This window comes from Hypanus sabinus, unplaced genomic scaffold (genome assembly GCF_030144855.1).
Source record: "Hypanus sabinus isolate sHypSab1 unplaced genomic scaffold, sHypSab1.hap1 scaffold_1494, whole genome shotgun sequence".
Lineage (NCBI taxonomy): Eukaryota > Metazoa > Chordata > Chondrichthyes > Myliobatiformes > Dasyatidae > Hypanus > Hypanus sabinus.
This window is the reverse complement of record NW_026779569.1, coordinates 46556-61694: the sequence shown is the minus strand read 5'-3', so window position 1 is coordinate 61694 and position 15139 is coordinate 46556. Positions and strand designations below refer to the sequence as shown.

General features: G+C 46.4%; 3 protein-coding genes across 3 annotated transcripts in view; all 3 read left to right on the top strand.

The window, feature by feature from the left end:
- The window catches only part of LOC132387048 (NACHT, LRR and PYD domains-containing protein 3-like), a 61260-nt gene that overhangs the window by 12236 nt on the left and 33885 nt on the right, over positions 1–15139 (top strand). The gene's annotated exons all lie outside the window — the stretch shown is intronic.
- LOC132387047 (uncharacterized) lies at positions 9097–11679 on the top strand. Its single transcript, XM_059959422.1, has 2 exons — positions 9097–11284; positions 11563–11679. The coding sequence occupies exon 1, from the start codon at positions 9260–9262 to the stop codon at positions 10958–10960; it is 1701 nt and encodes a 566-aa protein (XP_059815405.1). The 5' UTR covers positions 9097–9259; the 3' UTR covers positions 10961–11284; positions 11563–11679.
- LOC132387046 (uncharacterized) lies at positions 11751–14332 on the top strand. The gene is made up of 2 exons (XM_059959421.1): positions 11751–13938; positions 14217–14332. Exon 1 carries the CDS (start codon positions 11914–11916, stop codon positions 13612–13614), a length of 1701 nt encoding a protein of 566 aa, XP_059815404.1. The 5' UTR covers positions 11751–11913; the 3' UTR covers positions 13615–13938; positions 14217–14332.

Below are 15139 nucleotides of genomic sequence, written 5' to 3'. Positions count from 1 at the left end.
TTTCCCTTTCCTGTTCGCTCCCTGTCTCCATCTCTGGAGATAGATTTTCAACCAACTAATTTTATAAACCTATAGATAACTTTAGTAATCTCGACCGGACCTCTTCCCAACCAAATACCCGTAAAGTGTTCTTTCCTCTTCCCAGTTTCTTTGCTTCCGCCGCTTCTGTTGCCAGGATGTGGCTGTCCTCCCTCCGCTATTGGTGTAGTTCTCACTCATGTCTCCTCCATTCCCCGTAGTTCGTCCTCACCACATCTTTTACCACCGTAATAGTGATAGAGTTCCGCATGTCCTTACCTACCACACCTTCAGACTGTGCAACTTCCACCATCTCCGAAGAGATCTTACAACTAAACATACCTTAACCTTTCTCGCCCTCCCAGCCTCTTGTTTCAAGAGGGATCACTCTCTCAACAATTGCCTTGCTCATTCATCCCTCCTCCCTTTCTGCTCACCAGCTTATTACTTCCCCCCGGGTCTCCTCTTTCCCTTTTTTCTATTGACAATGTTCCTATTCTTTCTTCACCAGCTCATGACCTGTCCATCACTTGACTTCATCTGTGACATCCAAGCTCGCCTCGTTCTCCTCCCGAAACTTTTTATTCAGGTATCTTCCCCCTCCCTTTGCAGTAATGAAGGCTCTTTGCCCAAAATGCTTACTCTTTTCCGAGGATACTGCCTGTTGTGCTAAATTCCGCCAGCATTGTGTGTGTTGCTTTGGATTTCCAGCATCTGCAGGCGTTCTCGTGATTAGGGTAATTATTTGGACTGGAGATAGTAACTTTGTTGGAGTAAAATCCCGCTCCCCGTAAATACGGGTTATACAGACCAAAGAACAAACTGCCGGAGGAACTCAGAGGGTCGGGCAGCATCTGTGGAGGGAAATGGACCTTCAACATTTCGGGCCGAGACCCTCCGTCTGGACTGAGAGTGGACGGGATATAGTCAGAGAAAGTGGTGAGGGGTGGGGATGGGGCAAGTGCTGGGGAATGAGAGGTGGATCCAGGTGAGGAGGGAGGTGGGAAGTTGGAAATAATGACAGGGGTGGGATGAGAGTGGTTGGGGCAGCACGGGGCTACAGAAATAGAATTTAATTCCATGGAGGATTATCCAAGAGGTTAGAGAGTATTTGTTATAGAGATTCACCAGACTGATTCCTGGAGGACGATGAAGATCAGTGAAGAACAGAGGCCGGCAGATGAGTGGAGACCCAAGGGATCGAAGAAATGGTAATCAGGCCATGTGTCTGAGATTGAGGAGCAGCCGTCATCTAGTAGATGGCTTAATGACCACCTGTTGCTGTTTCTCACTTGATGTTTCAGTGTTCCTGTCCAGTGAAGTCCCGGACGTAGTTTTTCGTGGCCCCGCCCCCGCTTTCACAGTCCCCGGATGGGCGGGGGTTTTCTGTCCTTTCTGTGTTGAAGCAACCCTAACGGAGTTGGTCCGGGTTGTGGGACCTCCACGCCGAACCGCAAGAGATAAGCCGCCGCTCAGTCCCTGTTGCTCGGGTCACAGGAGCGGGATGAGGTGGTGATGCCGGGTCTAGTCCATCCGGTCAGTTGTACCTGGGGAACTTTATCTCCATCACCCGGCCCGGTGTCGGAACCAAACTTCACCTGGATCGATGCCTGGGGTCGACAATAGTTTTACAGCACATTGAAAGCGGCCATTTGGCCTTTTTGTAGTCTTTCAGACAGAGATGTTTAACCAGAGCAATCGCACCCTCGGGAGACCCCTCCACGTGTATCAGTAGTTCCATCTTTCTCCGTTCAGACAGGACAGTGAGATCCAGATCTCTCACGTCCTCCCGGGGGACTGGGAAGTTTATTTCCATCTTCTTTCCATTGCTACGGCTAGCCGACATGCAGCCAATGTTTCCCGATATATGGCCCTATTAATGCGAGAATTAAGACTTTTTTCATTTATCTGAGTTTCTCGGAAATGTGAACACTCCCTCCAGAATTTCCAAAGGAGCTGCCCAGGCTGTCGCACACGGTTAAAATTGGGAATCTCGTTTTTTTTTCACAAACGAACCGAGGGACAGTGAAAATCCTGTCTTTGCCATCACCCATATAGATCAATACATCACACCAGTGCATTGAGGTGATAAATGGTTAAATACGTTCACAGAGAAAGTAGAGTACAGGTAGATATATGGTGCAAAGTCACATTTAGTTAGACTGTGAGGTCAGGGGTCTATCTCATCACACTGGGGAACATTCATTTCGCTTCTAACAGCAGAACGGAAACTGTCCTTGAGCCTGGTGTTACGTTACAGTTTTATTTTATTTTCGATAAAGAATGGGAGACTGAGAAGTGAGGGGGATCTTATGCTGGCTGATAGCCTACATGCATTCACCCGAATTATACCACAATAGGTTTGTATACCTCGAGCAGGGCTTCCCAACTTGGGGTCCAGAGGCCCCACCGTTGACACATAGCATAAAAAAGGCTAAGAACCCCTGCGAGCATCTCTCCTGATTCTCATGTTCTCCAAGTTATCAATTTGTAATCGGTTCAACCTGCCCCTGTAACCCAGTTCCTTAAATGACAGCAACATCTGTGTCTGCCAGTCCTCCTGCACCTGCCTGTCACAGGGTCCGAGGGAGACCTTGTCAGGCCCTGGGGATTTATCCATCCTAATTCTCCTCAAGGCAGCAAACACCTGTGGTGCTATCCGTACACAATCCATGACTTGACTGGATTTCCTCATTTCTATAGTCTCTATCTGTCTCCCAAGTAAACACAGGCGCAAAGATATCATAAACGATCTCTCCCATCGCTTACAGCTCAATGCGTAGGTGAGCACGCTGATCTTTAGAAGATACTTCCTAACTGTTAGCGGGGCGGGGAGGAAATAACAGGTTTTCTCAATAATTTATCCTACTCCCACTTTGTCTGTTATTCGTGAAAATTTTGTTATTGTTTGCAAGTGATTCTGGTCTGCAAACCTTTATCTATGTCGAACTTTTGGTGTCTCTGGGCCTGTTCTCAATGGAGGGGTGGTGACCCTGGGAACAGGAACCTCAATGAAATCCTGAGATCTGGATAGAGTCGATGATGACAAGATGTTTTTCAACAGTAGGGGAGCCTGGAACCTGAGGTCACAATCTCAATCCATTTAATTGTATCTGGGAACCCACCCTTCCATCATACTGTCCAGCATCAGGATCTGAATTCCTCCTGTATCAATGCCGGGGGATGATCGAAGTTATAAGATATTTGTAGACACAGGAATATGATGAAACGTTTAACCACTTAACTGAACAAGGAAGGAAACTTAATGGCTATTACCACAATACATTGTGTGATGCCATTTTTAAATATCCCAAAGCTGACATTAGTAACAGACAGGCCGCATTCAACAAACGTGTTTCGATTTTTGGACCAGTTTCTGCACTGCTGGAAGTTCTGTAGATATGGGACTGTGCTGTCTTTACGACAGTTATTTAGTTTATAATATTTTCGCTTAGTAATTCATTCAATAGTATTTTCTAGTTAGAATTAGAAGTGTTTAAAGTGTATTCATTGCATGTAAAATATATCGGCATGCGATGACGTCACATCCGGTTTCGCCGCGTCTTGTGGGAAAACACCGGTTTGAAATTAGCGCGAGGGTGGGGGCTTTCCACGAGGCTCACCTGAGCAGAAGCAGTTTTGCAGGCATGAGAAATCACAGTGAGAGCAACGCTGTAAGTTAATAGATAATCGATATATTGAACTAAGATGTTAATGCTGATCCTGTTAGAGGTAACGACGGTAGATAATGTTTATGCTTTCGTTAGTTAAAGAGTCGCGGATAGTTTGCATGGAAGTGTATTTAAAGTAGTCAATGGAGCAGGTAAACTCTCCCTGTATACTGCACCTTAGTGTAATGTAGTTATAGTCACCTTTGCAAGTATTTACACTTGAAATGTGATATTAAGGAAGGAACAAATACTGTATCAATCTTGTATTGTTTTATCAACAGTTTTCACCATATGTTAATGTGAAGAGTGAACAGTAAATGGTTAATCTTACTGCGATCTGGTTCTTATTAACTGTGGTTTATCCGGACGTTAAATTCGGCGTTTCGTTACACCCGAAGGAGATCGTGACAGTGAAAAAGCGGCATTATCAGGTGTTTCAAGTGCTGCAATGTCAGCTCAATCCAGCATCAAGTCGACGCCGCCCAGCGACAAGGGCAGTAAACCGACATCAAGTAAGCCCACCCGGGCGTTATCAGGTGTTCCAAGTGCTGCAATGTCAGCTCGATCCGGGATCAAGTCGATGGCGCCCAGCGACAAGGGCAGTAGAACGACATCAAGTAAGTCCGCACAGGCAAGAGCCAAGGCAGAAGCCGCCAAGGTGCGACTGCATTACGCCAGACAAGAAGCAGTTTTGAAAATGAAACTGGCCACCAGAGAAGCCGAAATCCAGAAAGAAGAGGCTGCCAGAGAAGCCGAAATCCAGAAAGAAAGGGCCGCCAGACAAAGAGAAGAGGCTGCCAGAGAAGCCGAAATCCAGAAAGAAAGGGCCGCCAGAGAAGCCGAAATCCAGAAAGAAAGGGCCGCCCGGGAAGCCGAAATCCAGTTGGAAATGGCAAAAATATCGACAGAGTTGCAAGTGCTGCAGCTAGAAAGAGAAGAAGCTGCTGCCATGGCGGAAGCAAAGTACATAGAAGAAGCTGAAGGGTCGCGTGATCTGACCGCAGCAAGATCTACTTTAGAAAGGACCAGACTGGAACGCACAAGCGACTATGTACAATCTCAAATAGACAGGCAGGCTCGTCTCCCCTCTCCATACGTATTCGATAACTTCCCCAGCTACGAGGAACCTCAGAGAGTCACGATTGCATCACATCCATACAAGGAAGGAAATTTACCCTCACGGCTCAGTGATGAAGTCAAGAATGAAAGAACCGACAACGCTCCTTCACCCCCACAACAGGACGGCGGGGAGGGAGAGGTTCACTCCAGGACAACAATTGTCAGCTCGAACTGTACAGAAGTTTGCGGTCAAACTCAGTCAAGCCGTTCTTGTTCCGAGATCTGCCTCACTGAGGTGTACCCTAAAGAAGCACAACAAGACATTACCAAGCGTAAAGTAACCGACGAGACGCTAGGTCAGTCAGTTTTCGTTCAAACCGAGGACGGAAACAAACTTGCACAATCAGCTCAAGATACCATTTCTTTAAAACCCAAAGACACCAAGGTCTTCAGAGATGAAGCAAATAATGGGGTTGCCCCATTGCCTATCAGAGAACCGCGCCAGCGCTCACCAGATAACAAAGAGCAGGCAGTCAAACGGTTCACGTCCTTACGGAAAACCCGGAAAAGGAAACCTGAGATGCAGCAACGCACCCGATTGGCCCACGAGGTACTGTGCACCCTAATGGCAGAGGTCACAGCCATTATAAACGCACAATCATTCCTACCTGTGTCTTCTGACCCAGAAAACCCCTTTATACTTTCGCCATCAACGCTCCTTACGCAGAAGGCAGGAGCACCTCCTCCACCAGGAGACTTCTCAGACAAGGATTTGTACACAAAACAATGGAGACAAGTCCAGGCTCTGGCAAATCAGTTCTGGCCTCGCTGGAGACAAAAATATCTACCTTTGTTGCAACAGAGACAAAGTGGACAGAACCCCGAAGGAATCTTCAAGTTGAAGACTTAGTCCTGCTCAGGGACAAGCAAGCCGCTCGCAACAGCTGGCCAACGGCCAGAATCACTGCTACATTCCCTAGCGAGGATGGACATGTCAGGAAGATCGAATTGAAGACTACCGACCAAGGCGATGTGAAAATTTACCAAGGGCCAGTTACAGAAGTTATTCTACTTCTACCCAATGACTGATTAAGAGACTAAGTTTTGTACTCTGCTCATTGTGACCTTACGAAGGTCAAGCGGGGAGTGTGCTGTCTTTACGACAGTTATTTAGTTTATAATATTTTCGCTTAGTAATTCATTCAATAGTATTTTCTAGTTAGAATTAGAAGTGTTTAAAGTGTATTCATTGCATGTAAAATATATCGGCATGCGATGACGTCACATCCGGTTTCGCCGCGTCTTGTGGGAAAACACCGGTTTGAAATTAGCGCGAGGGTGGGGGCTTTCCACGAGGCTCACCTGAGCAGAAGCAGTTTTGCAGGCATGAGAAATCACAGTGAGAGCAACGCTGTAAGTTAATAGATAATCGATATATTGAACTAAGATGTTAATGCTGATCCTGTTAGAGGTAACGACGGTAGATAATGTTTATGCTTTCGTTAGTTAAAGAGTCGCGGATAGTTTGCATGGAAGTGTATTTAAAGTAGTCAATGGAGCAGGTAAACTCTCCCTGTATACTGCACCTTAGTGTAATGTAGTTATAGTCACCTTTGCAAGTATTTACACTTGAAATGTGATATTAAGGAAGGAACAAATACTGTATCAATCTTGTATTGTTTTATCAACAGTTTTCACCATATGTTAATGTGAAGAGTGAACAGTAAATGGTTAATCTTACTGCGATCTGGTTCTTATTAACTGTGGTTTATCCGGACGTTAAATTCGGCGTTTCGTTACACCCGAAGGAGATCGTGACAGTGAAAAAGCGGCATTATCAGGTGTTTCAAGTGCTGCAATGTCAGCTCAATCCAGCATCAAGTCGACGCCGCCCAGCGACAAGGGCAGTAAACCGACATCAAGTAAGCCCACCCGGGCGTTATCAGGTGTTCCAAGTGCTGCAATGTCAGCTCGATCCGGGATCAAGTCGATGGCGCCCAGCGACAAGGGCAGTAGAACGACATCAAGTAAGTCCGCACAGGCAAGAGCCAAGGCAGAAGCCGCCAAGGTGCGACTGCATTACGCCAGACAAGAAGCAGTTTTGAAAATGAAACTGGCCACCAGAGAAGCCGAAATCCAGAAAGAAGAGGCTGCCAGAGAAGCCGAAATCCAGAAAGAAAGGGCCGCCAGACAAAGAGAAGAGGCTGCCAGAGAAGCCGAAATCCAGAAAGAAAGGGCCGCCAGAGAAGCCGAAATCCAGAAAGAAAGGGCCGCCCGGGAAGCCGAAATCCAGTTGGAAATGGCAAAAATATCGACAGAGTTGCAAGTGCTGCAGCTAGAAAGAGAAGAAGCTGCTGCCATGGCGGAAGCAAAGTACATAGAAGAAGCTGAAGGGTCGCGTGATCTGACCGCAGCAAGATCTACTTTAGAAAGGACCAGACTGGAACGCACAAGCGACTATGTACAATCTCAAATAGACAGGCAGGCTCGTCTCCCCTCTCCATACGTATTCGATAACTTCCCCAGCTACGAGGAACCTCAGAGAGTCACGATTGCATCACATCCATACAAGGAAGGAAATTTACCCTCACGGCTCAGTGATGAAGTCAAGAATGAAAGAACCGACAACGCTCCTTCACCCCCACAACAGGACGGCGGGGAGGGAGAGGTTCACTCCAGGACAACAATTGTCAGCTCGAACTGTACAGAAGTTTGCGGTCAAACTCAGTCAAGCCGTTCTTGTTCCGAGATCTGCCTCACTGAGGTGTACCCTAAAGAAGCACAACAAGACATTACCAAGCGTAAAGTAACCGACGAGACGCTAGGTCAGTCAGTTTTCGTTCAAACCGAGGACGGAAACAAACTTGCACAATCAGCTCAAGATACCATTTCTTTAAAACCCAAAGACACCAAGGTCTTCAGAGATGAAGCAAATAATGGGGTTGCCCCATTGCCTATCAGAGAACCGCGCCAGCGCTCACCAGATAACAAAGAGCAGGCAGTCAAACGGTTCACGTCCTTACGGAAAACCCGGAAAAGGAAACCTGAGATGCAGCAACGCACCCGATTGGCCCACGAGGTACTGTGCACCCTAATGGCAGAGGTCACAGCCATTATAAACGCACAATCATTCCTACCTGTGTCTTCTGACCCAGAAAACCCCTTTATACTTTCGCCATCAACGCTCCTTACGCAGAAGGCAGGAGCACCTCCTCCACCAGGAGACTTCTCAGACAAGGATTTGTACACAAAACAATGGAGACAAGTCCAGGCTCTGGCAAATCAGTTCTGGCCTCGCTGGAGACAAAAATATCTACCTTTGTTGCAACAGAGACAAAGTGGACAGAACCCCGAAGGAATCTTCAAGTTGAAGACTTAGTCCTGCTCAGGGACAAGCAAGCCGCTCGCAACAGCTGGCCAACGGCCAGAATCACTGCTACATTCCCTAGCGAGGATGGACATGTCAGGAAGATCGAATTGAAGACTACCGACCAAGGCGATGTGAAAATTTACCAAGGGCCAGTTACAGAAGTTATTCTACTTCTACCCAATGACTGATTAAGAGACTAAGTTTTGTACTCTGCTCATTGTGACCTTACGAAGGTCAAGCGGGGAGTGTGCTGTCTTTACGACAGTTATTTAGTTTATAATATTTTCGCTTAGTAATTCATTCAATAGTATTTTCTAGTTAGAATTAGAAGTGTTTAAAGTATATTCATTGCATGTAAAATATATCGGCATGCGATGACGTCACATCCGGTTTCGCCGCGTCTTGTGGGAAAACACCGGTTTGAAATTAGCGCGAGGGTGGGGGCTTTCCACGAGGCTCACCTGAGCAGAAGCAGTTTTGCAGGCATGAGAAATCACAGTGAGAGCAACGCTGTAAGTTAATAGATAATCGATATATTGCACTAAGATGTTAATGCTGATCCTGTTAGAGGTAACGACGGTAGATAATGTTTATGCTTTCGTTAGTTAAAGAGTCGCGGATAGTTTGCATGGAAGTGTATTTAAAGTAGTCAATGGAGCAGGTAAACTCTCCCTGTATACTGCACCTTAGTGTAATGTAGTTATAGTCACCTTTGCAAGTATTTACACTTGAAATGTGATATTAAGGAAGGAACAAATACTGTATCAATCTTGTATTGTTTTATCAACAGTTTTCACCATATGTTAATGTGAAGAGTGAACAGTAAATGGTTAATCTTACTGCGATCTGGTTCTTATTAACTGTGGTTTATCCGGACGTTAAATTCGGCGTTTCGTTACACCCGAAGGAGAACGTGACAGTGATATTAAGGAAGGAACAAATACTGTATCAATCTTGTATTGTTTTATCAACAGTTTTCACCATATGTTAATGTGAAGAGTGAACAGTAAATGGTTAATCTTACTGCGATCTGGTTCTTATTAACTGTGGTTTATCCGGACGTTAAATTCGGCGTTTCGTTACACCCGAAGGAGAACGTGACAGTGAAAAAGCGGCATTATCAGGTGTTTCAAGTGCTGCAATGTCAGCTCAATCCAGCATCAAGTCGACGCCGCCCAGCGACAAGGGCAGTAAACCGACATCAAGTAAGCCCACCCGGGCGTTATCAGGTGTTCCAAGTGCTGCAATGTCAGCTCGATCCGGGATCAAGTCGATGGCGCCCAGCGACAAGGGCAGTAGAACGACATCAAGTAAGTCCGCACAGGCAAGAGCCAAGGCAGAAGCCGCCAAGGTGCGACTGCATTACGCCAGACAAGAAGCAGTTTTGAAAATGAAACTGGCCACCAGAGAAGCCGAAATCCAGAAAGAAGAGGCTGCCAGAGAAGCCGAAATCCAGAAAGAAAGGGCCGCCAGACAAAGAGAAGAGGCTGCCAGAGAAGCCGAAATCCAGAAAGAAAGGGCCGCCAGAGAAGCCGAAATCCAGAAAGAAAGGGCCGCCCGAGAAGCCGAAATCCAGTTGGAAATGGCAAAAATATCGACAGAGTTGCAAGTGCTGCAGCTAGAAAGAGAAGAAGCTGCTGCCATGGCGGAAGCAAAGTACATAGAAGAAGCTGAAGGGTCGCGTGATCTGACCGCAGCAAGATCTACTTTAGAAAGGACCAGACTGGAACGCACAAGCGACTATGTACAATCTCAAATAGACAGGCAGGCTCGTCTCCCCTCTCCATACGTATTCGATAACTTCCCCAGCTACGAGGAACCTCAGAGAGTCACGATTGCATCACATCCATACGAGGAAGGAAATTTACCCTCACGGCTCCGTGATGAAGTCAAGAATGAAAGAACCGACAACGCTCCTTCACCCCCACAACAGGACGGCGGGGAGGGAGAGGTTCACTCCAGGACAACAATTGTCAGCTCGAACTGTACAGAAGTTTGCGGTCAAACTCAGTCAAGCCGTTCTTGTTCCGAGATCTGCCTCACTGAGGTGTACCCTAAAGAAGCACAACGAGACATTACCAAGCGTAAAGTAACCGACGAGACGCTAGGTCAGTCAGTTTTCGTTCAAACCGAGGACGGAAACAAACTTGCACAATCAGCTCAAGATACCATTTCTTTAAAACCCAAAGACACCAAGGTCTTCAGAGATGAAGCAAATAATGGGGTTGCCCCATTGCCTATCAGAGAACCATGCCAGCGCTCACCAGATAACAAAGAGCAGGCAGTCAAACGGTTCACGTCCTTACGGAAAACCCGGAAAAGGAAACCTGAGATGCAGCAACACACCCGATTGGCCCACGAGGTACTGTGCACCCTAATGGCAGAGGTCACAGCCATTATAAACGCACAATCATTCCTACCTGTGTCTTCTGACCCAGAAAACCCCTTTATACTTTCGCCATCAACGCTCCTTACGCAGAAGGCAGGAGCACCTCCTCCACCAGGAGACTTCTCAGACAAGGATTTGTACACAAAGCAATGGAGACAAGTCCAGGCTCTGGCAAATCAGTTCTGGCCTCGCTGGAGACAAAAATATCTACCTTTGTTGCAACAGAGACAAAAGTGGACAGAACCCCGAAGGAATCTTCAAGTTGAAGACTTAGTCCTGCTCAGGGACAAGCAAGCCGCTCGCAACAGCTGGCCAACGGCCAGAATCACTGCTACATTCCCTAGCGAGGATGGACATGTCAGGAAGATCGAATTGAAGACTACCGACCAAGGCGATGTGAAAATTTACCAAGGGCCAGTTACAGAAGTTATTCTACTTCTACCCAATGACTGATTAAGAGACTAAGTTTTGTACTCTGCTCATTGTGACCTTACGAAGGTCAAGCGGGGAGTGTGCTGTCTTTACGACAGTTATTTAGTTTATAATATTTTCGCTTAGTAATTCATTCAATAGTATTTTCTAGTTAGAATTAGAAGTGTTTAAAGTATATTCATTGCATGTAAAATATATCGGCATGCGATGACGTCACATCCGGTTTCGCCGCGTCTTGTGGGAAAACACCGGTTTGAAATTAGCGCGAGGGTGGGGGCTTTCCACGAGGCTCACCTGAGCAGAAGCAGTTTTGCAGGCATGAGAAATCACAGTGAGAGCAACGCTGTAAGTTAATAGATAATCGATATATTGCACTAAGATGTTAATGCTGATCCTGTTAGAGGTAACGACGGTAGATAATGTTTATGCTTTCGTTAGTTAAAGAGTCGCGGATAGTTTGCATGGAAGTGTATTTAAAGTAGTCAATGGAGCAGGTAAACTCTCCCTGTATACTGCACCTTAGTGTAATGTAGTTATAGTCACCTTTGCAAGTATTTACACTTGAAATGTGATATTAAGGAAGGAACAAATACTGTATCAATCTTGTATTGTTTTATCAACAGTTTTCACCATATGTTAATGTGAAGAGTGAACAGTAAATGGTTAATCTTACTGCGATCTGGTTCTTATTAACTGTGGTTTATCCGGACGTTAAATTCGGCGTTTCGTTACACCCGAAGGAGAACGTGACAGTGATATTAAGGAAGGAACAAATACTGTATCAATCTTGTATTGTTTTATCAACAGTTTTCACCATATGTTAATGTGAAGAGTGAACAGTAAATGGTTAATCTTACTGCGATCTGGTTCTTATTAACTGTGGTTTATCCGGACGTTAAATTCGGCGTTTCGTTACACCCGAAGGAGAACGTGACAGTGAAAAAGCGGCATTATCAGGTGTTTCAAGTGCTGCAATGTCAGCTCAATCCAGCATCAAGTCGACGCCGCCCAGCGACAAGGGCAGTAAACCGACATCAAGTAAGCCCACCCGGGCGTTATCAGGTGTTCCAAGTGCTGCAATGTCAGCTCGATCCGGGATCAAGTCGATGGCGCCCAGCGACAAGGGCAGTAGAACGACATCAAGTAAGTCCGCACAGGCAAGAGCCAAGGCAGAAGCCGCCAAGGTGCGACTGCATTACGCCAGACAAGAAGCAGTTTTGAAAATGAAACTGGCCACCAGAGAAGCCGAAATCCAGAAAGAAGAGGCTGCCAGAGAAGCCGAAATCCAGAAAGAAAGGGCCGCCAGACAAAGAGAAGAGGCTGCCAGAGAAGCCGAAATCCAGAAAGAAAGGGCCGCCAGAGAAGCCGAAATCCAGAAAGAAAGGGCCGCCCGAGAAGCCGAAATCCAGTTGGAAATGGCAAAAATATCGACAGAGTTGCAAGTGCTGCAGCTAGAAAGAGAAGAAGCTGCTGCCATGGCGGAAGCAAAGTACATAGAAGAAGCTGAAGGGTCGCGTGATCTGACCGCAGCAAGATCTACTTTAGAAAGGACCAGACTGGAACGCACAAGCGACTATGTACAATCTCAAATAGACAGGCAGGCTCGTCTCCCCTCTCCATACGTATTCGATAACTTCCCCAGCTACGAGGAACCTCAGAGAGTCACGATTGCATCACATCCATACGAGGAAGGAAATTTACCCTCACGGCTCCGTGATGAAGTCAAGAATGAAAGAACCGACAACGCTCCTTCACCCCCACAACAGGACGGCGGGGAGGGAGAGGTTCACTCCAGGACAACAATTGTCAGCTCGAACTGTACAGAAGTTTGCGGTCAAACTCAGTCAAGCCGTTCTTGTTCCGAGATCTGCCTCACTGAGGTGTACCCTAAAGAAGCACAACGAGACATTACCAAGCGTAAAGTAACCGACGAGACGCTAGGTCAGTCAGTTTTCGTTCAAACCGAGGACGGAAACAAACTTGCACAATCAGCTCAAGATACCATTTCTTTAAAACCCAAAGACACCAAGGTCTTCAGAGATGAAGCAAATAATGGGGTTGCCCCATTGCCTATCAGAGAACCATGCCAGCGCTCACCAGATAACAAAGAGCAGGCAGTCAAACGGTTCACGTCCTTACGGAAAACCCGGAAAAGGAAACCTGAGATGCAGCAACACACCCGATTGGCCCACGAGGTACTGTGCACCCTAATGGCAGAGGTCACAGCCATTATAAACGCACAATCATTCCTACCTGTGTCTTCTGACCCAGAAAACCCCTTTATACTTTCGCCATCAACGCTCCTTACGCAGAAGGCAGGAGCACCTCCTCCACCAGGAGACTTCTCAGACAAGGATTTGTACACAAAGCAATGGAGACAAGTCCAGGCTCTGGCAAATCAGTTCTGGCCTCGCTGGAGACAAAAATATCTACCTTTGTTGCAACAGAGACAAAAGTGGACAGAACCCCGAAGGAATCTTCAAGTTGAAGACTTAGTCCTGCTCAGGGACAAGCAAGTCGCTCGCAACAGCTGGCCAACGGCCAGAATCACTGCTACATTCCCTAGCGGGGATGGACATGTCAGGAAGATCGAATTGAAGACTACCGACCAAGGCGATGTGAAAATTTACCAAGGGCCGGTTACAGAAGTTATTCTACTTCTACCCAATGACTGATTAAGAGACTAAGTTTCGTACTCTGCTCATTGTGACCTTACGAAGGTCAAGCGGGGAGTGTGCTGTCTTTACGACAGTTATTTAGTTTATAATATTTTCGCTTAGTAATTCATTCAATAGTATTTTCTAGTTAGAATTAGAAGTGTTTAAAGTGTATTCATTGCATGTAAAATATATCGGCATGCGATGACGTCACATCCGGTTTCGCCGCGTCTTGTGGGAAAACACCGGTTTGAAATTAGCGCGAGGGTGGGGGCTTTCCACGAGGCTCACCTGAGCAGAAGCAGTTTTGCAGGCATGAGAAATCACAGTGAGAGCAACGCTGTAAGTTAATAGATAATCGATATATTGAACTAAGATGTTAATGCTGATCCTGTTAGAGGTAACGACGGTAGATAATGTTTATGCTTTCGTTAGTTAAAGAGTCGCGGATAGTTTGCATGGAAGTGTATTTAAAGTAGTCAATGGAGCAGGTAAACTCTCCCTGTATACTGCACCTTAGTGTAATGTAGTTATAGTCACCTTTGCAAGTATTTACACTTGAAATGTGATATTAAGGAAGGAACAAATACTGTATCAATCTTGTATTGTTTTATCAACAGTTTTCACCATATGTTAATGTGAAGAGTGAACAGTAAATGGTTAATCTTACTGCGATCTGGTTCTTATTAACTGTGGTTTATCCGGACGTTAAATTCGGCGTTTCGTTACACCCGAAGGAGAACGTGACAGTGATATTAAGGAAGGAACAAATACTGTATCAATCTTGTATTGTTTTATCAACAGTTTTCACCATATGTTAATGTGAAGAGTGAACAGTAAATGGTTAATCTTACTGCGATCTGGTTCTTATTAACTGTGGTTTATCCGGACGTTAAATTCGGCGTTTCGTTACACCCGAAGGAGAACGTGACAGTGAAAAAGCGGCATTATCAGGTGTTTCAAGTGCTGCAATGTCAGCTCAATCCAGCATCAAGTCGACGCCGCCCAGCGACAAGGGCAGTAAACCGACATCAAGTAAGCCCACCCGGGCGTTATCAGGTGTTCCAAGTGCTGCAATGTCAGCTCGATCCGGGATCAAGTCGATGGCGCCCAGCGACAAGGGCAGTAGAACGACATCAAGTAAGTCCGCACAGGCAAGAGCCAAGGCAGAAGCCGCCAAGGTGCGACTGCATTACGCCAGACAAGAAGCAGTTTTGAAAATGAAACTGGCCACCAGAGAAGCCGAAATCCAGAAAGAAGAGGCTGCCAGAGAAGCCGAAATCCAGAAAGAAAGGGCCGCCAGACAAAGAGAAGAGGCTGCCAGAGAAGCCGAAATCCAGAAAGAAAGGGCCGCCAGAGAAGCCGAAATCCAGAAAGAAAGGGCCGCCCGAGAAGCCGAAATCCAGTTGGAAATGGCAAAAATATCGACAGAGTTGCAAGTGCTGCAGCTAGAAAGAGAAGAAGCTGCTGCCATGGCGGAAGCAAAGTACATAGAAGAAGCTGAAGGGTCGCGTGATCTGACCGCAGCAAGATCTACTTTAGA